General features: G+C 41.5%; 1 protein-coding gene across 1 annotated transcript in view; it reads left to right on the top strand.

Moving 5' to 3' along the window:
• The window catches only part of b4galnt1a (beta-1,4-N-acetyl-galactosaminyl transferase 1a), a 130,316-nt gene that overhangs the window by 67,325 nt on the left and 41,846 nt on the right, over positions 1-21,145 (top strand). Inside the window, exons 3-5 of the mRNA XM_034171488.1 lie at positions 4,530-4,744; positions 4,849-5,031; positions 7,837-7,849. Coding sequence (XP_034027379.1) covers positions 4,530-4,744; positions 4,849-5,031; positions 7,837-7,849 — 411 coding nt within the window. The remainder of the gene's footprint in view (positions 1-4,529; positions 4,745-4,848; positions 5,032-7,836; positions 7,850-21,145) is intronic.

The following is a 21,145-nucleotide window of genomic DNA, read 5'->3' on the forward strand; positions in this document are numbered from 1 at the left end:
CTGGAGTTATGGCGTGTGCGCATGCATGAGCTTCTGAAAAAACTGGAAGTTACCTCTGACCGCGGGTGATGCACGCACACGTAGCGTGCACGCTGACGTTCGTGAAATGTCTTGTAAACCACTTCAGACGTGTTATGTAGTTACGACAACAGCATTTCTAGATTTAGAAGGGTTTATTTCTCACTAGCCTTTACATAATACATATATGAAAAACATTAGATTTAGACAGAAACGCAGCTGTTAAAGTGCGTTTTCCCCCATGTTGGATTAGCAGCCAGAGAGAGACCAGCCAGCAGACATCAGTGTGACTCTCTACCCTGATTGGCTGTCGCCGTGTGCTTCCCAGCATCCCTCATACAAGTTGGGGGAAGCCCCCTCGTGATCTATGATGTCACTATCATAGACTGCATGGGTTGCTACCGTCACCACCGTAAGTAGTTCAAAGCCACCTGTTCTTTTGAAATTTTCCCTTTCAGGGGAATTTTTATAGACAATGCGAATTTTGATCATATTGGCAATGAATTCCCTATTTAAAGGCTAATAAATAAAATTATAGTGGTGCCAAAGAAAATTCTTTTTATACCTTCTTAAAAAGTCAGAGGGTCCTTGTGGCCACTAAGGCCACTGTTGCTTCTTTTAATATTTGATTGCCTTACAAAAATAGAACTGTATTGTGTGGCAGTTGTCACTGGGATGCTGTGGGCAGAATAGAATAGAATGCCTTTTACTGTCATTATACGATGTACAACGAGATTAAAAACCAACTCCAAAATCAGTGCAGGCAAGTGAGAAGAAAAGCAGCGATATCAAATAATATGTATCAAAAAATATATACACGATGTAAACATTAGAAGGTAAGGTGCACGGTCCTGGGTGGTATGTACATTGCAGAATAAGTATGTTATTATATACATTATTAAAAATTATAAATATTGCACATTATGGGATGGAATGTTGCACATTATCATCAGTGCATGCGGGAATTCAGGATGGTTACCGCTTTGGGAAAGAAACTGTTTTTGAGTCTGTTTGTTCTGGTCTTAATACACCTGTAGCGCTTACCTGAGGCCATCACGTCAAACAGTTCAAAGCCAGGGTGGGAGCTGTCTTTAGTGATGTTTAGGGCTCTGCTAAGGCAGCGGGAGCTGTAAATGTCCATCAGGGAGGGGAGAGGGCAGCCAATGATCTTTTGGGCTGTCTTTATGACTCTCTGGAGCCTGTCCCTGTCTGTAGCAGTACAGCTGCCGTACCATATTGTGCTGCAGTATGTCAGCAGGCTCTGGATGGATGCTCGATAGAAGGTCAGCAGCAGGTTGGAGTCTAGCTTGTGCTTCCTGAGGACTCTCAGGAAGTGTAGCCGCTGCTGAGCCTTCTTGTGATGTTCACAGACCAGGAGATATCGGAGATGAGGACGCCGAGAAACTTGAAGGTGTGAACCCTCTCCACACGCTCGCCATTGATGAAAAGGGGGGTGGTTCAATGCTGTGCTTCCAGTAGTCAGTGATGATTTCCTTGGTTTTTTTTTTTGTTTAGTGTGAGGTTATTCTCTGAACACCAGGCTGCCAGCTTCAGGACCGCCTCTCTATAAGCTGTCTCATCACCCTTAGAGATGAGTCCGACCACAGTGGTGTCATCAGCAAACTTGACCACCAGGTTGTTTTGGTGGGCCAAACTGCAGTCATAGGTGTAGAGGCAGTATAGGAGGGAGCTCAGTACACAGCCCTGTGGGGAGCCGATGCTCAGCGTGTGGGTGGAGGAGAGGTGGGGGCCAAGTCTCACAGTCTGGGGCTGGTTGATCAGAAAGTCCTTGATCCAGGCACATGTGAGACGGGGAAGGCCGAGAATGGCCAGTTTTGTAGTGAGAATGTCCGGGATTATTGTATTGAAGGCTGAACTGTAATCCACAAAGAGCATCCGAACGTAACTCTGCTGCTGCTCCAGGTGGCTCAGCACAGAGTGGAGAGCTACGGCGATGGCATCCTCTGTGGATCTGTTCACACGGTATGCGAACTGGTGAGGGTCAAAGTCTGGAGGAAGATAGACCTTAATGTGCTGGAGAACTAGTCTCTCGACGGTAGTCATTCAGGCTGGTGATGGGAGACTTCTTTGGCACAGGTATTATTGTGGTTGCTTTGAGGCAGGACGGGATAACTGCTTGGTCCAGAGAGAAGTTGAAGATCCTGGTGAAGGTGGGAGCAAGCTGGTAGGTGCACGCTCTGAGCACCTTGCCAGGTACTACGTCTGGGCCGGCGGCTTTCGTACGATTCACTGCCAGGAGCACCCGCCTGACCTCATGCTCCTGTATAGTGAGTGGAGCAGGAGAGCGGTGGGGGTGGGGGCAGAGCTTTAGCAGATGAGTGCTGCTGTGATGTACGAGGTCTATTAGAAAAGTATCCTACCTTATTATTTTTTTCAAAAACCATATGGATTTGATTCATATGTTTTTACGTCAGCCAAGCTTGAACCTTCGTGCACATGCGTGAGTTTTTCCACGCCTGTCGGTTGCGTCATTCGCCTGTGAGCAGGCTTTGAGTGAGGAGTGGTCCACCCCCTCGGCGGATTTTCATTGTCAGGAAATGGCGGAATGATTTGGGCTTTTTTTCCATCAGAATTTTTTCAGAAACTGTTAGAGACAAGCAGCTGGAAACCATTCGAAAAATTTATCTGGCTTTCGGTGAAAATTTTACGGGCTTCTAAGGACTGTTACTACAGCTTTAAGGATGCCCCACAATGGCGCATGGCGTGCCGCGCTCCGAGCCGCCATCGAGAGGCAGAAAACACCACATCATTTCTAAACAGATGGCTGTGTGGAGCTGGGACCATCGTGAGCAATTTCTCTGGTTATCACAAGAGCTGGACATCAGCCATTTTCCGGCAGATTTCACTTTTAACAAGAGATTTTGTCATGGAAAGCCGCGCGGAGGCTTCGCGCGTCAGGACCGATTTGCTGATCAAGCGAGACAAAGGAACACCTCCGTTTCGGAGTGCCAGGGGACAAGTTGGGACATGCCCAGCTCTCCACAAATTCTCTTATACTCACTGGGCTGGTAAGCATTGAAAGTCGAGATAGGCATGTCCCAACTTGTCCCCTTGCAGGAGGGAAAGATGGTCTGACTGGCCGAAGAGGGGGAGGGGTATGGCTCTGTATGCGTGCTTGATATTTGTGTAGACATGATCAAGAGTGTTCTCTCCCCTGGTAGAACACTTGACATGCTGGTAGAACTTCGGGAGTACAGTCTTCAAGTTGGCCTTTAACAGGGGATTAAAATCCCCTGCAATTTATGTGAACACCTTCGGGGTGAGCCTGCTGCTGTTCGTTTACGGTGTTCAGCAGGAGAGAGAGCGCTGTGTTTACACTAACGTCGGGTGGTATGTACACAGCCGTGATGATCACAACAGTTAGCTCTCTCGGCAGAAAGAAAGGCCGGCATTTTACAGACATGTACTCGATGTCCAGGGAACAGTGATTGTCTATGATCGTCCCGTTGTTCCACCAGTTTTCGTGCACATACATACAGAGCCCCCCTCCTCTACTCTTACCGGAGTCCTGTCCCAGCGGAGCAGAGTGCGGCCTGATAGCTGCACGGTAGCATCAGGAATTCCTGGCTGAAGCCAGGTTTTGGTGATAATCAGAACACAGCAGTCACGAACATAGCGGTTTCCAGCGAGTTGTAGTTCCAGGTCATCTGTTTTATGCACCAGGGATCGGGCGTTTGAGAGATACAGGCTTGGTAGAGGTGGCTTGTGTGGTTGTTTCCTTAGCCTTAGCATAACGCCGGACCTACGGCCCCACTTCTACTTCCTCTCCCTCCTCTGTCTGCATCACCTCCTAGACCTGACAACAATCCACGGAGAGCCCGGTGGTCTTGCTGTGTCATTTGGGATGTTGTGCGTGTAGTGAAAGTCACTCGAAACAGATATCTGATGTTGGTCTCCGATATCCAAAAGCATCTGGCGGGTGTACTGGATGTTCACAGTACGATAGTGCACAAAAGGAAGAAAAAAAAGCAAAGGAAAATAGCACTGAAATGAAGAGCCGTAAGCTGCAGCAACCATGCGCGCTGCCAGCTGTTTGTATTTGAAATTCCTCACGTAGTTAAACTTGAAAAGATGTGGTTTAAATGCCCATTTCTGCCTCTGAACTACCCTGCACTTGTAGAGGATCAAGGTTGATGATGGTGTGGCCTGTACACTTATTTAACTTACTGAGACCTTGCGTACACATATGAGAAAATTATGCATACACGTCAAACCTCTGGTTTTATTACTTTGTGTATTTTTTATTGAAACAGAAAGTTGCAAGGGAATGTGTTGAATTGTGTCGAGGTTTAAACCGGCTTATATTGTTGACATTGTTGAACAGACAACAATGGTTGTTGCTCTGTCAGCAGTTGACTTTTTAAATAGAATGCATAAAGTTCTTATGATTCCACTTCAGATAACTTAATTATGTTTGCAGAAAGGATCATAATGCTGAACTTGTCTTTTTGCTTGTATAATGCTGACATTGCTTTTAATCTTTCTTCTAGATGCGTGCCAAACCTAAGAAGTGTTTTGTGCTGATGTTGGTGGGAGCAGTCTTGCTTCTAGCCTTATTTCACACTTGGAGTCCTGGCAACAGCTCAGATGTTGACATACAGCCCAGATGGGGGAAAGCAATAGAGAAACTTCTCCGGGAGAAAACAGCAGATTCCGTCAGTGATTACAATGACATTGCTTACCATATAAAGGAAACCATAGCAGGGTGTGTACTCACTCAGGAAAGCTTGTTGTTTGCCTGACTTCTGCTCTGACTTCTTACTTTAGTCCTTCTTGGCACTCTTAATATCATGTATTTTTCTCATGCAGTCGCTTGGCACACAATGCATGCGTTTGTGAGGCTGATAAGGAGATGTTTCACATGCCATTGTCCAATCTGCTCTTCCCACGTGTGTGGGCCCATGACCTGCACCTCGCCTTCTTGAGCTCTCATCCTGATCCTGAGGGTGTGAAGCATCACAGGGCTCAGGAGTACAGCAGTTTTCAGAGGAGGTAAGGTATTAACTACAGTATTTCAGTGTCTAATGGTGAGAACACACTTGTGAGGTCATTTGTTCTTTTTTTTTTTCTTACAGGTAGTAGTAGTAGTAAAATTCACTCATGTACCTTTTTCTTTTTTTCTTTATTGTTTATTTGATGAGGGCAGTGCACATTAATGAACACTTTGTACATTTTCATGCCATAGTGTAAGTATGCCAGATTTAGCTAAAAGCTACTTTCCATCTGTAGTCCTCAGTAGTACCTGTTTTCTGTGGTGACCAATAGGGGCCAAAAAACTTCCAAATTAAGGCAACAGTAGCAAATGCAGAAAACAAATAAAACACATTAATAAATTCTATACAAGGTAGTTGCATTAGAACATTTCATTTCAATTTCAATTTATTTAATTTTATTTAGTGCCAAATCACAATGGCAGAGGGCGCGCCGCGCTCTGAGCAGCAATCGACAGGCTGAAATGACCAGATCATTTCCAAAGTGAAGGCTGTGTTGATCCAGGACGTCGTCTGACTACCAGAGGAAATGGCAAGAGAGGTGGACATAGCACTTTTCCGGCACATTCCTCTGTTAAAGGAGATTTTGTCATGAAAACAGGAGCGGAGGAATTCGCCACGGAGCCACTAATGGCGTGGAACGAAAGCACCTCCGTGTTGGTCTCACAGGACATGTTGTGGCATGGCCAGATCTTCAACAATTTCTCGGATACTCACTCGACTGAAAAGCCACCCAAAGCCGCCTGAATCTTCCGAATGGTGGAAGAGCTGGGCATGTCCCGTGAGACTTCCAACACGGAGGTGCTTTTTGTTGTGCGCCATTACACGGCTCCGCCCTGACGCGCGAATTCCGCCGCACGTCTTTCATTACAGAATCTCCTGTAACAGTGTAATGTGCCGAAAAAGTGCTATGTCCACCTCTCTTGCCATTTCCTCTGGTAGTCAGACGACGTCCCGGATCAACACAACCTTCACTTTGGAAATGATCTGGTTGTTTCAGCCTGTCAATGGTCGCTCGAAGCGTGGCGCGCCCTCCGCCATTGTGTGCTGTCTTTAAACCGGCTGTAACACTCCTTAAACTGTGTGATACCCAGAAAATCGTCCCTGAAAGCCATCTGAATTTTCCAAATGGTGTCCACCTGGCTATCTCTCACAGTTTCTGAAAAATTTTGATGGAGCAAAGCAGCAGTCGCTCAGCCATTTTCCTGACAATGAAAATCCGCCGAGGGGGCTGGACCACTCCTTCCACAAACCGTGCTCACAGGCAAATGACGCAACCGACAGGCATGAAAAAACTCACGCATGCACACGAAGGTTCAAGCTTGGCTGATGCAATCACACGTGATTCAAATCCATATGGTTTTTGCAAAAAATAAAAAGGTCCGTTACTTTTCTAACAGACCTCGTATATTATTCATTATTATCACTTTACCGGGGCGTTGCTGGGCCGGTATCGTAGATTTACGTCGATGCTACCTGGCTATACCCGCCTGCTGTTCATAAACAAATGACATCATAGCGCGCAGCCCAAGAACTGTCCAGAGGAAAAGATAAAAAGGCGAGAAGTGTGTGTTGGTCCCAATATGGATATTCCGGATGATCTTCTCATGAATAGTACAACAATGAACAGCACCCAAAGCACCCAGCTTGATCAGGACACACTGCCGAATTTGGAGAGCAGCGCGCGCCAGCCGACACGACAAAAGTTAAAGTGAGCCAACTTTTTATGTACGCGTTACGTGTTGTGTATTTCAGTAAAGTGATAATAATGCAAATAACATGCTGTTGTCGTGCGGGATGCATTTTTCTGAGTCCCTCCGTCCATGCCGTCACCTGCAATTACAGCTATTCGCCCTTGTCTAACTCAGGGCAATAGCTGTCATTTTGGGCGACTGGGCATGGACGTTGGGCCTCTTGAAAATGCATACCGCCCTCCAAAAGCATGTTATCATATTATTAATAGCTGCATATATGACATATTGTATTGAGGTTTGGGGAAACACTTATAAAACAAACACTAATTCTGTATTTTTATTTCAAAAGAAAGCCATAAGAATTCTCAGTATTAAACCTTACCGTGAGCTAACAAACCCACTATTTAATTGTTTAAATATTCTGAAATTCAAGGACTTAAAAAAAACAAAAACCCAACAAAAAAAAAACCTTATACCTCAACATGCCCAAAATAGTGTATACTACTTTTACTCAAAAAGGGGTTTGTGTATATAAGCTTTTGCTTCTTCTACGCCCTTTTGGCCACATGTGCTACTGTAAAATCTGTTTTTTGTTTTTTTTTTTTTTTTGATGAGAAATTTTGTGTGCTGAATTTGTGTGCCGAATAAATCATTCATTCATTCATTCAACCAACCAGTGACATTCCATAAACAGCTGCCCTGCATCATTGGTATGTCATCTCTGGGGTGCAAGTTTTTTGACGTACAAAAATGTGACTTACTCTGTAACAGGAAACAATAAGTGAGTGTACAGTACACGTTACCATGCAACAAGCAAACACACACAAGCTCAGTCACAAATTGCACTGACTTTGTGCTAGGGAGCTAACAGTTTGTTAAATGTCTGGTGCATGTGGTTCTGACATTCTCACACACAGCTCTTCTGGGTAATGCCTACATAAGTTTAAGGTGGGAGTGCATGTGTGAAAGAGGGTTATGTCTCGTGTTTCTGTGGGCAGCTTTGGGAATTTGGCTGTGTGTGAAACGGCAATTGTTTCATTGACTCACAAGGCTTAATAATGAATGTCCTAAATTTGGGAAGATACCTTTGTTTTTTTTCTGTGTGGTGTCAGGTGGCAGTTTGATGTATTTACTATATTAATACACTGACTTGTGGAACTATTTAAAGACCTCGCTCAAATTCTGTCACTGACGTGTGTATGGCTGTTACTAATGTTCTTCAGCACAACCTACAGCTGTTACAGCTCTCATCCTCTGAGATCTACATTTACAACTTAAAGGAAGAATCTGTAATTGTTGAAGTGCCAAATAGCCACTCATAATCAGACAGTACTTTTAAACCCCATGGTATTGTTTTTGTTTTGAAACTGGGTGGGGAAGAAGACCTGTTTTTGAAGTCGCATTAGCCAGTCATTTCCTGAAAGTATCAGGTCTGGAGGCCAGAAAAGGCAGGACGCAAATGCTGAGCTCACACACAGGTGGGACTCGGTCAAAGGTTTTACTGGGTTGACAAACCAGGTTTGGTACATGATAAAGAAGTCCACAATCAGCAACGGTATCAAAAACATTAGGCAGAGGTGTGGTCCAAAAAACAAACAGGGAGTCATAAAACACAGTGAATCAAAAAAACAGGTCGAGGAACAGAGCAAGGAAAAGAGCTGAAAGCGAAGGCATAATGCGCAACGATCTGGCGGGGAAATGAAAGAAAGAAGGGGTTAATATACTTAGTGTGAGGACCAGTTGATTGAAAACAGGTGTGCAGGAAAGCTCTAGGGCAGGGTGTGGAAAACAGGGGAAGAACCGCCCACCATCAAAGACCCATGTGACAGACAAGAGCAAGCAGTGAGACCAAACCCAAAGAAAAAGTAACAGACAAGACCCCAGTGACACAAAGCAAAAAGACAATCATCACCATAATCCATAACAAAACCTACCATAATGCATAAAACCCACAATCTTGACAGAAGGGGTGTAACTAAAATTTATTTTCATAATCGATCAATTATTTTTTTGATTAATCGACTAGTTGTACGGTCTATAAAATGTCAGAACATGGTGACTACTGTTGATCAGTGTTTTCCAGAGCCCAAGATGGTGCCTTCAAATTTCTTGTTTTGTCCAAAGCCTAAAGATATTCAGTTTCCTACCAGAGAGGAGTAAAGTAACACCAACCCCAAATCAGAAGTTGGAGAACATGGAAAATGCAAATTACAAAAAGCAAAGATTCTTACAATTACTTTGCTTCTGTTTTGTTGCAGACAGTATGAACCAAAGATATTTCACGTTTTGTCTGGTCAGATTCATTTCATTTGTTACCATACATCTATTCCTGGATTTCAGGCCTGAAACACATTCAAAACACAAAGTTGAGGCACTAAAGCATTTACGTTTATGTTGCCATTCCTTCTCACAACACTGAAAATGTTTTTGCATTGAGGATACCAAGCTGTGAAGCTTTCTTGTGTTATTTTGTCCCATTCTTCCTGCAGACATCTCTTACGTAACATGTGCAACAGTATGGGGTGGGACAGGTGAGGACTACAGAATGGCCTCTGCAGCCATGCCTTTATGTGTGCAGAATGTGGTTTTGTTGAAAAACACATGGATGTCTCTGGAAAAGTTCCCTTCATCTTGAAAGGGAGCATATGGTGCATCCGGAAACTATTCACTATTCTAATTTTTTCCTCATTTTGTTATGTTACAGCCTTATTCCAAAATGGAGTAAATTACACTCAACAAAAATATAAACGCAACACTTTTGGTTTTGCTCCCATTTTGTATGAGATGAACTCAAAGATCTAAAACTTTTTCCACATACACAATATCACCATTTCTCTCAAATATTATTCACAAACCAGTCTAAATCTGTAATAGTGAGCACTTCTCCTTTGCTGAGATAATCCATCCCACCTCACAGGTGTGCCATACCAAGATGCTGATTAGACACCATGATTAGTGCACAGGTGTGCCTTAGACTGCCCACAATAAAAGGCCACTCTGAAAGGTGCAGTTTTATCACACAGCACAATGCCACAGATGTCGCAAGATTTGAGGGAGCGTGCAATTGGCATGCTGACAGCAGGAATGTCAACCAGAGCTGTTGCTCGTGTATTGAATGTTCATGTCTCTACCATAAGCCGTCTCCAAAGTCGTTTCAGAGAATTTGGCAGTACATCCAACCAGCCTCACAACCGCAGACCACGTGTAACCACACCAGACCAGGACCTCCACATCCAGCATGTTCACCTCCAAGATCGTCTGAGACCAGCCACTCGGACAGCTGCTGGAACAATCGGTTTGCATAACCAAAGAATTTCTGCACAAACTGTCAGAAACCGTCTCTGGGAAGCTCATCTGCATGCTTGTCGTTCTCATCGGGGTCTTGACCTGACTCCAGTTCGTCGTTGTAACCAACTTGAGTGGGCAAATGCTCACATTCGCTGGCGTTTGGCACGTTGGAGAGGTGTTCTCTTCACGGATGATGCAAAGGAGATGTGTTGCACTGCATGAGGCAAATGGTGGTCACACCAGATACTGACTGGTATCCCCCCCCCAATAAAACAAAACTGCACCTTTCAGAGTGGCCTTTTATTGTGGGCAGTCTAAGGCACACGTGTGCACTAATCATGGTGTCTAATCAGCATCTTGGTATGGCACACCTGTGAGGTGGGATGGATTATCTTAGCAAAGGAGAAGTGCTCACTATCACAGATTTAGACTGGTTTGTGAACAATATTTGAGGGAAATGGTGATATTGTGTATGTGGAAAAAGTTTTAGATCTTTGAGTTCATCTCATACAAAATGGGAGCAAAACCAAAAGTGTTGCGTTTATATTTTTGTTGAGTATATTATTTTTTTCCATCAGAATTCTACTCGCAACACATGACAACATAAAAAAGAACTTTTTCACTTTTTGCAAATTTATTTAAAATGAAAGAAAGTAAGCACATCTACATAAGTATTCACACCCTTTGCTCAATACTTTGTTGATGCACCTTTGGCAGCAATGACAACCTCAAGCCTTCTTGAATATGATGCCACAAGCTTGGCGCACCTATCTTTGAGCATTTTTGCCCATTCCTCTTTGCAGCACCTCTCAAGCTCCATCAGGTTGGATGGGGAGCATCGATGCACAGCCATTTTCAGATCTCTCCAGAGATGTTCAATGGGATTCAGGTCTGGACTCTGGCTGGGGCATTCAAGGAGGCAGCTTTGCTGTGATTTGCAGGTGTATAAATGAAATAAATTGAAACTGAAAAATAAAATTGTCCTGAAGTCACTCCTTTGATATTTTGGCTGTGTGCTTAGGGTCATTGTCCTGCTCCAGTCTGAGGACAAGAGTACTTTGGAGCAGGTTTTCATCCAAGATGTCTCTGTACATTACTGCATTCATCTTTCCCTCAATCCTGACTGGTCTCCCAGTTCCTGCCCCTGAAAAACATTCCCACAGCATGATGCTGCCACCACCATGCTTCACTGTAGGGATTTGTGCCTGATTTCCTCCAAACTTGATGCCTGGCATTCACACCAAAGAGTTCAATCTTTGTCTCATCAGACCAGAGAATTTTGTTTCTCATGGTCTGACAGTCCTTCAGGTGCCTTTTGCCAAACTCTAGGCGGGCTGCTGTGTGCCTTTTACTAAGGAGTGGCTTCCGTCTGGCCACTCTACCATACAGGCCTGATTGGTGGGTTGCTGCAGAGATGGTTGTCCTTCTGGAAGGTTCTCCTCTCTCCACAGAGGAATGCTGGAGCTCGGACAGAGTGACCATTGGGTTCTTGGTCACCTCCCTGACTTAGGCCTTTCTCCCCCGATCACTCAGTTTAGATGGGTAGCCAGCTCTAGAAGAGTCCTGGTGGATCCGAACTTCTTCCATTTATGGATGATGGAGGCCACTGTGCTCATTGGGACCTTCAAAGCAACAGAAATGTCTGTACCCTTCCCCAGATTTGTGCCTTGAGACAATCCTGTCTCGGAGGTCTACAGACAATTCCTTTGAATTCATGCTTGGTTTGTGCTCTGACATGCACTGTCAACTGTGGGACCTTATATGGAGACAGGTGTGTGTCTTTCCAAATCATGTTCAATCAACTGAATCTACCCCAGGTGGACTCTAATTAAGCTGTAGAAACATCTCAGGGACGATCAGTGGAAACAGGATGTACCCAAGCTCAGTTTTGAGTTTCCTGGCAAAGGCTGTGAATACTTATGTACATATGGTTTCTTCTTCTCACCCACCAACCTTCAACCACTTACTCCGCTGAAGGGTCACATGGAGCTGGAGCCTATCCCAACAGCCATAAAGCGTGAGGCAGGGTACACCCTGAACAGGACGCCAGTCTGTCGCAGGGCCACATATAGACAAACAAATACAGTCACACTCACATGCACACCTATGGGCAATTTAAAGTTTCCAATCCACCTAACCTGCGTGTCTTTGGATGTGGGAGGAAGCTGGAGCACCCAGAGGGAACCAACGCAAACATGGGGAGAACACGCAAACTCCACACAGGAAGGCCACAGGCGGGTATCAAACTCATGACCTTCTTGCTGTGAGGCAACAGCGCTAACCACTAAGCCACCGTGCTGCCTGATTTCTTCTTATTCTTATTATTATTATTCATTTTTTTAAAAAATTTGCAAAAATCTCAAACATTGTCATGTTCTGCTTGTTTGCTTATAGTTCTAAGGATGGTGCACAGAACCTCTTCACAATTTTGCCAAATTTTAATTAAGAACTTATAAACTAATTAGGTCGAGGCCTGTCCTGGTAATTACTATATTGACTAATGGTCCAATATGTAAAAATGAGCACAAACAGAACTTTATGGCATAAAACATCAAAATAAGAAGTTAGAACCCCCGTACAGTAGTCATGAAGGAGGAAACAATCTATGGAGACCAAAACCAGGCTCTAAACATGTGTATTTCTGCTGTAAAGCTGGGTATCTTAATGCTGAGTCCTATGGGAATGTGCTCTGTTTTGGAGCCATCCTCAAGCGTCCACTCAAGAAACTGCAATATTTCTGACATCCAGGAAGGCTACATCCAACGCCATCAAAGTTTTCTGTTTGGTCTCCTGCTTTCTGCAGGAGGTGGGGCCAGCCTGCTCTGTGTGTGAGGCTCTCATGCAGCAGCGAGACACCCAGTTGAAGTAATGCAATTATTCATCCCAGAACCTTTGGAAGAATAAATGGAATACAATTCATAAATGTTTAATGAAAAAAGCAGCTTTACACTTTATCTAATGGCACGCCCGTGTCTGACAAATCTCAGCTCTGTGCTGCTCTCTCTGTCGCAAAGTCTGCTTCCATCCAATATTAATGTGTTATTATTCTTTTAAACATTATTAATGTCTTATGCATAACATCAGATGACATGACGTGTTGCACAGAATAATGAAATATGGAATTTGTGTCGTATTAACTTTAAGTTGTGGCTCTTAGAATAGGAAAAAAATGACAAACCATTTATTTTATTTTTTTCCACTTTACGTAGAGAAAATGGGTTATTAGTTTCGTAGTGGCTATACGCCCAACCGTTGCGTCAGTAAAGTAAATTCACGAGCATATATGCCCAACCACAACCAACCAATGAGCGCGCTTGTAAGATCACTTCCGGTTTCAACGCGGGAGGGGAAAAAGGCAGATATTTTCTCACCGGCTGCGGGAGAGTTCGCAGCCCGCGGAGGAGCTGTGATCTAAAGTGGTTCTGTTTGGCTCATCACACCCAGGGAACAGTGTCAAACTAACACCATCTTACAGCCAACAAGCAGCATTTTGTTCAAAAACTGTTTCATCATTAACAGGCTTCCATTCAAAATGCTTATGAAGTTTGTCTGTTTTCATCCATTGCGGTGTTTTCGCAGTAATTAAAGACGGGGCCATTAAATGTGTCAAACATACGTTGCAATAGAGCCTTAAAAAGTGGTGTAAAAAACGTAGTTTAGATGCACAAAACGTGTCAAATACACGATCATGGTTGGGCGAATAAGATAAGACATTATATTTATCTGCCCAAACGGTTGTGCATGTAATGTTCAATGTATGACTTATTTGCCCCACGGCTCGGCGAATAAGGTAAGACATTATATTTATCTGCCCAACGGTTGGGCGTATAGCCTTTGCCTATTAGTTTCTGGCACGGAGAGGCCATTAGCCGATACCACCCTTTGGAAATATGAATCACTGATTTAAGATTTTTATATATTTTTTTTTATTTTAATTAATTAATTTAATTATTTTCATTTTTTTTTATTCCACTGTTGAATGTTCTTAAGAATTAAAAGTTCATTGCTCTTTACAAGGTTATACATCCGTTTCTATGCAATGATGATGATTTTGTCAATGACATAAATTGGTCTTAAAATTACATTAATGATGTCATGATATCATTTAATCACAAATTAACATATGACCTAACTAAGATGAATTGTGGATTTAAGCATTGAAAATGCATTTCGTATTTGAGTTCTTCATTTATACGAGGATAAATCCTTCAGTGCAACTTGCCAGATGACTTACTGACTGTATGTGACAGATGGCAAACCAGATGTTCCAAAGGGCAAATGGGTGGAAATTTCTCAACTGCTCCATGTGAGTGGTTTAAATTTTTGTTCCAAATGTAGTAACATGCATATATTTTCAAGAGGGGAAAAAATACCACAGCAAGATGAGCTGTTTTAGTTTTTTTTTTTTTTTTTTTTTAAGAGGGAAATGTTGTGTATTGAAAGTAGAATTCAGAACTAGAACTCCAGTTTCAAGATGACTTACAAATGCTGACTCTGTTGTGTCTTTCAGTTAAGTAAATTAATGCCAGTGTCGTTAAGACGGAAAAAGTGAACATATCTCACTTTGTCTTCTACCGTCTGCCCACGGTTGGAAACTAAATATTTGAAATTCAGGAAGTTCTCCTTTTTGTTTAACTGCAAGGTTAAGACCTTCTAGCAGTCAAAGGTAAAATTAATGATTATCATAAATAAATACACAGCCAAATTACTCATATATAGTAAATCACTTATTAAAATGTTGTAAATTAACAGGATAAGGTGTGCAAATTGAAATAAGTTTATCAAAGGTCCTAATGATAAATGCATACCCATTTCCATTTGTATATCATGTCTAAGTAAGATATTGTGAAGCAACATGATAATATCCAAAACTAAATAAGTTTTTACATTAAAGACCGTAAATTAATATAAATTAAGAACAGTACATTCATGTTCAGGCAGGGAGGAAGAAAACAGGAAGCAACTCATTCGCTTTCACGGCTACATTTTATTCATCCTATACTTTTGGCATTACACAAGGCGAAAGAACTGTTTTTAGAAAATTGCTTTTAATGCTGGCACATTAAACACAGTTTCCCAAACCATGGGCCAAGACCACCTGGTGAGCAATGAAAGTTTTGCAGGTTGGCCCACAAGAGGTTATAAAAAGTCTGACTTATTTATTTATTTATTTATTTATTTATTTATTCATTCATTCATTTACTATAACCGCTTACTCCAATTTAGGGTCATGAGGTTGTTGGAGTCTATCCCAACAGTCACAGGGCAAGAGGGTGTGTACACCCTGGACAGGATGCCAGTCTGTCGAATGGCTCTTTGACTTTTAATCTTGTAATGTCTTGAGATATTTGATTGTTTTAAAAATGTCATCAGGAGTAATAATACAGTCATTTATCTGAAAAGTAATTTATCTGTCTGGTGTGTGGTGCAGACTAGAAAAAAGTCACGCATGCACAAGAAGGTTCCTTTAACCCAGTGGTGGGCACAGATAACCAAAAAAGTAACTTTGATAACAGATAATTAGATAACTGAAAAGTTATCTGATAATACAATAAACCACCCTAAAATGTATCGGAAGTTACAGATAGCCGATAACCGATAAATTCCAGTATTGTCTCCGGTACACTTGCAACTACTAACAAGCTGATTTTGAGTTTTAACACCACAATCGCTTTTGGAAGCATCAAAAGCGACAACACATCCAAACAATGAGTCAGCACTTCTGTCTTTGTCCTGCCCCCTGCTGGAAGCTCCAGTTTACTACATGGCTTCCAGCACAGAAATAACTGAGAGGACCCTCAAAGCTCAACTCTCCACTCAATCACAACGCTGCCATCAGGCCGAGGTCTTGGAAAATAAAGCAGTGCTGAGTTATGGTTTGGTGTATAAATAAAATGAATACTGATAGAATAACTCCATTAATGTCAATTCTGTCATTTATGCAAAGTTAAGATATAACATATAACATATAACACACTTTTAATGTTGAATAATACACTAATTCTGAAGTTTTGTAACAGACAGATGACACACTTTTAATGTTGAATAATACACTAATTCTGAAGTTTTGTAACAAACAGACAGATGACATTCTGGGTAAAATGTGCCTCCACTAACACTGATTGGTTGATTCATTCTGTGTAAACCAACACGTTAATGTGAGGTGTGTCATGTGTTGGTGTTTACAAATAAATGTGCTTTTGTAAAATATGCCATTTTTATTTGTAAATAAAAGGCATTCTCAAAAAAAAAAAAAAAAAGCCAAGTTGTAATTAGATTAGTCTGATATAACCGGTGTCAAAATAAATAGAACACTGCCATGATCTACAGGTGCCAGTGTGAGTTTTGGCCCTTTTTCAGTTGATTTTTCATTTGTGCGAGAATTTTTTGGATCGCACGGAGTTTCAGGTTAATCGTGTGTCCTGCATCGTTTAGTATACATGGAGTTACAAGCTGCGTTTAACATCTCACAACCACCTCCTGATCGGCGATCGTATAGTCAGATGAAAATCAAACCTGTTTGATATTCTGGTCGGCCGTCGTGAGGGTATCCCGCCTGCTTAAGCACTACAAGCATCCAATCTCTCACACTGTGCTTGTACAAACACCGCAGACCTGTCTTGTAATGTTTTTTTTTTTGTTGTTGTTGTTGTTTTAACTTTGATGTCTCCCATCGTGAGTTTTTGTAAATTAAGTTTGGAAAAAAAAGCTTCTGTTTACGTTTTGCTTCTGGAAACACGAGTCCGACGTGTGGTTTTTGAACATACAATGTGTGTGAGAACATAAATCGTGCACTCTGAACTTTTACACCGTGTGGTTCTGTGGTACAGTTTGAGCTGGAACCAAGTACAGTGATTGAAAATATCAGCCCAGCTTCAGTTTGAATACTGCCATGAACACTACTGGCCAGTAGATGGCAGTAGAGACCTTGAAAACTTGCCAAAACAAAATTCCAGATAATCTGTGTTGCTACTTGCTACGTTTAAGATGCGTGGAATTTAATAAACGCAAACACAATAACAACATCTATAAACCCAGAGAATATATTCACAAGAGTTTTAGGCACTAGAGTTTAATGCTGTTGTCCGTAGAGCCTGATCAGAGTGTCTCAAATGCATTCTCCTGTCGTGAACGTACTGAGATTACCCTATCACCCATAATGCACCTGGACACAGCATGTCCACACTAAAACCTTAAAAATTAGTGCATTACATTAAAACGAAAACATATATCTGATATTTTCACTTTATGAAACTTCAGATGTGATGTTAATTTAAATAATTTGTCCGAAATAAGTTTGGTTAAAATTGGAACCATAAGTTAAAAATGTATGCCTCTGGATGACTTGGGTGATATTGGCTGCGTATCAGTATGGGGTTAAAAGAAATGAGTTTTTTTTTTTTTTTTGGTGACCAGTTCTCCTTTGCCTGCAGAGGATAGAGCGGTTTCTTCTAGAAGCAGTTCTCCTCTGTTTGCAGAGGGTAGAACTATACATCTGTTCACCTTTGCTTACCACGTTAACAGTCTAAAAATTATCGGACAAAAATTTATTGGAAGATAATTAGTCCGATAATGGTTTTCAAAGTTATCTGAAAAGATAATCCAGTAATGAAAACTTTATCTTCAATAATTATCGGTTATCAGATTATCGGAACTGTGCCCACCACTGGTTTTACCTCTCCACCAAATGTCACCTCACATGCTGCATTTCTTTTCATGGGATAAAATAAGGTTGGATCATTTTTGGATGCACCTTGTAGACACTAATGGGTTTATTTTGATATGTAACAGATAAAAGTAAAAATAATAATTCTAACTCACTAATTTAGTCCACTCGGCACATCCTTTGAGATCTTGTAATTCTGTGGGAAAAGTGCGTAGGAGGTATGGCAGATTGCAAATGTAATGTGCGGTATGTTGTTTGCACTCGCATACTGGGCAATTTGCTTTTTCCACTTTTGCAACCCACGCGTACTATTGTTATAACCATCCACTGAAAAATGTGGGCCTGGTATGCTGCTTTCATACTACTTAAAGCTGCTTATTTAACTGTAAGAGCAAGATATGAATAGATCACACACACTCCAGTAATGTGGGTTTGTTTACTAACGTGGGTAACCATGAACTTTGACTGGAATATTTGACACGGTTACGGCACATGCATGTGGATGACGGTGACTTCACCGATTGACCGTATGTGTGAGTGCACGTGTGACTGTTTGCCCATCTATACGTGCCCCTATGACGGCTGGGACAGGCTCCAGCTTCCCCGTGACTCTTGATTGAAGTAAGGTGGTATAGAAAATGAATGAATGATTTATGGTGGGGTTTTTATTTATATAAATATATATATATTAGAAAACCAATAAAAGCAATGCTGTTGGGCTTTATAAACTGTTTATATGATTTTGTATTGCACATCGTATTTACATTTCATAAAGACAACGGGCGACTATTCTGTCATCTAAAGAAAAAAGTTGTCCTGTGATTTTGTCCTGTGTGCATGTGCAGCAGCTTCTCTCTGTGTGTCTGTAACTGCACTCAAGCGTAGGAATTTCATAGATGTTGCGCCTGTCTGGCTGTAATGCCCTAAAAAAGTATTGTACACTTGTGTTCCAGCGTCTTATCCTATTTTGTATATACTTTTGCTAACAGCAATGACATCGCATCATTGAAAGCAAAGATTGTACCACTGCCACAAAATACTCTTTGGAATCTTCAAAGCTTGTGTTGAAGCTTTGAATCTAAACTTTATGAAAGAACAGCTATGATACCTAGTTATCAATTGTTAACATTACATATCAAAGTACCGTTGGGTAATACACTGTGTTAGCAGACATTTGTGTTTTAAACTGTGATGCGCTATTTGAATCAAAGCAAATATTTGAATCAAAGCAAATCTTGCTGGCAAAATTCAAAACAAGATGCTGTATATGGTGTAATACAAAGCTACGATGCAGACTTATTGATTAATAACATGAGATATCAAGGTAATATTAGACATTAATGTAAAATCTGCAGAACAAAAGAGAGTTGATTGTTGATCACCAGGACAACAGCCAAGCATTTTGTATTTTTTTGGTTGTTTTTTCTAGTTAATGTACATTGTCAGTCACTTATCACACATATTGGTGTGTGTGTGTGTGTGTGTACACTTAAGGGCATAGGCGTAGGAGGTGGGGTCTGTTTGGGGGGGGGGGGGGGGGGCGACACCAAATTTGCCCGAATTTCAGAAACCCCCATGACTCTTTAAATTACCATATGTTTATATACCCATTTTTATATTTATATTGGTGACCAAATAGCGGTTTTATTGTTTACATTAATTGCAAAAATAAGTCTGACAACATTTTAGGTCATTCTATTCTGTATTCAGAGTCTACATGCATACACATAAATTGCTGTGAGTGTGTATAAAACAGACCTCCCTCAAGACGAACACATGAACGTACCTGTTACAAAATTGTTCACAACTTAGTATCAACACTTGTCAAGAGATTTATAATGGGAATAACATATCCAGAAAAGGCAAACCTAATCAAGTACAATATTAAATGAAAACATGCCTGACAATTATCATATACAGCTGTATAACAGAAGACTCAAAAGCTACCTCAGGTGACTACTTCTGCAAAGGGTATCAAGATAGTGTCAGACAACGTTAAATTGTAATCAGTCAGAAAAACATTTTGTTCCTCCTTCCCCTCTTTCTACCAAACACATCAACAATACTGTTGATATCCACTTTATCGGTGTGGCTTCTTTCAATACACAGAAGTCCTAATGATGAGAGACGATCCTGACCCATAGTAGACCTGAGGTAGCTTTTCAGTCTTCTTAAACATGAAAATGACCTCTCTGCTGAGCTCATTGTACAGTGGGGAAAATAAGTATTTGACCCTCTGTCAGTTTTGCAGGTTTTCCCACCTACAAAGAATGGAGAGGTCTGTAATTTTTTTTTATCATGGGTACACTTCAACTGTGAGACACAGAATCTAAAAAACAATCCAGTAAACCACATTGTATGATTTTTTTAAATAATTAATTTGCATTTTGTTGCATAAAATAAGTATTTGATCCCCTACAAAAACAGAGCTTAACAATTGGTACAGAAACATTTGTCTGCCATTACAGAGGTCAGACGTTTCCTGTAGTTCATGACCAAGTTTTCACACACTGCAACAGGGATTTTGGTTCTCTCCTCCATACAGATCTTCTCCAAATCTTTCAGATTAGGACTTTCAGCTCCCTCCAAAGATTTTCTATTGAGTTCAGGTCTGGAGACTGGCCAGGCCACTCCAGGACCTTGAAATGCTTCTTACGGAGCCCCTTCTTAGTTGCCCTGGCTGTGTGTTTGGGGTCATTGTCAATGCTCTTACTGAGGGAAGGAGGTTGTTTACCAAAATCTCGCAATACATGACCCCATCCATCCTCCCTTCAATACGGTGCAGTCGTCCTGTCCCCTTTGCAGAAGAGCACCCACAGAGTATACCCCTGGCAAACATTATGGAATCACCGGCCTCGGAGGATGTTCATTCAATTGTTTTATTTTGTAGAAAAAAAGCATATCACAGACATGACACAAAACTAAAGTCATTTCAAATGGCAACTTTCTGGCTTTAAGAAACACTATAAGAAATCAGGAAAAAAAATTGTGGCAGTCAGTAATGGTTACTTTTTTTAGATCAAGCAGAGGGAAAAAAATATGGAATCATGAAAAACAAAAGAACGCTCCAACACATCACTAGTATTTTGTTGCACCACCTCTGGCTTTTATAACAGCTTGCAGTCTCTGAGGCATGGACTTAATGAGTGACAAACAGTACTCTTCATCAATCTGGCTCCAACTTTCTCTGATTGCTGTTGCCAGATCAGCTTTGCAGGTTGGAGCCTTGTCATGGACCATTTTCTTCAACTTCCACCAAAGATTTTCAATTGGATTAAGATCCGGACTATTTGTAGGCCATGACATTGACCCTGTGTGTCTTTTTGCAAGGAATGTTTTCACAGTTTTTGCTCTATGGCAAGATGTATTATCATCTTGAAAAATGATTTCATCATCCCCAAACATCCTTTCAATTGATGGGATAAGAAAAGTGTCCAAAATATCAACGTAAACTTGTGCATTTATTG

Source organism: Thalassophryne amazonica, chromosome 6 (assembly GCF_902500255.1).
Source record: "Thalassophryne amazonica chromosome 6, fThaAma1.1, whole genome shotgun sequence".
Taxonomy (NCBI): Eukaryota; Metazoa; Chordata; class Actinopteri; order Batrachoidiformes; family Batrachoididae; genus Thalassophryne; species Thalassophryne amazonica.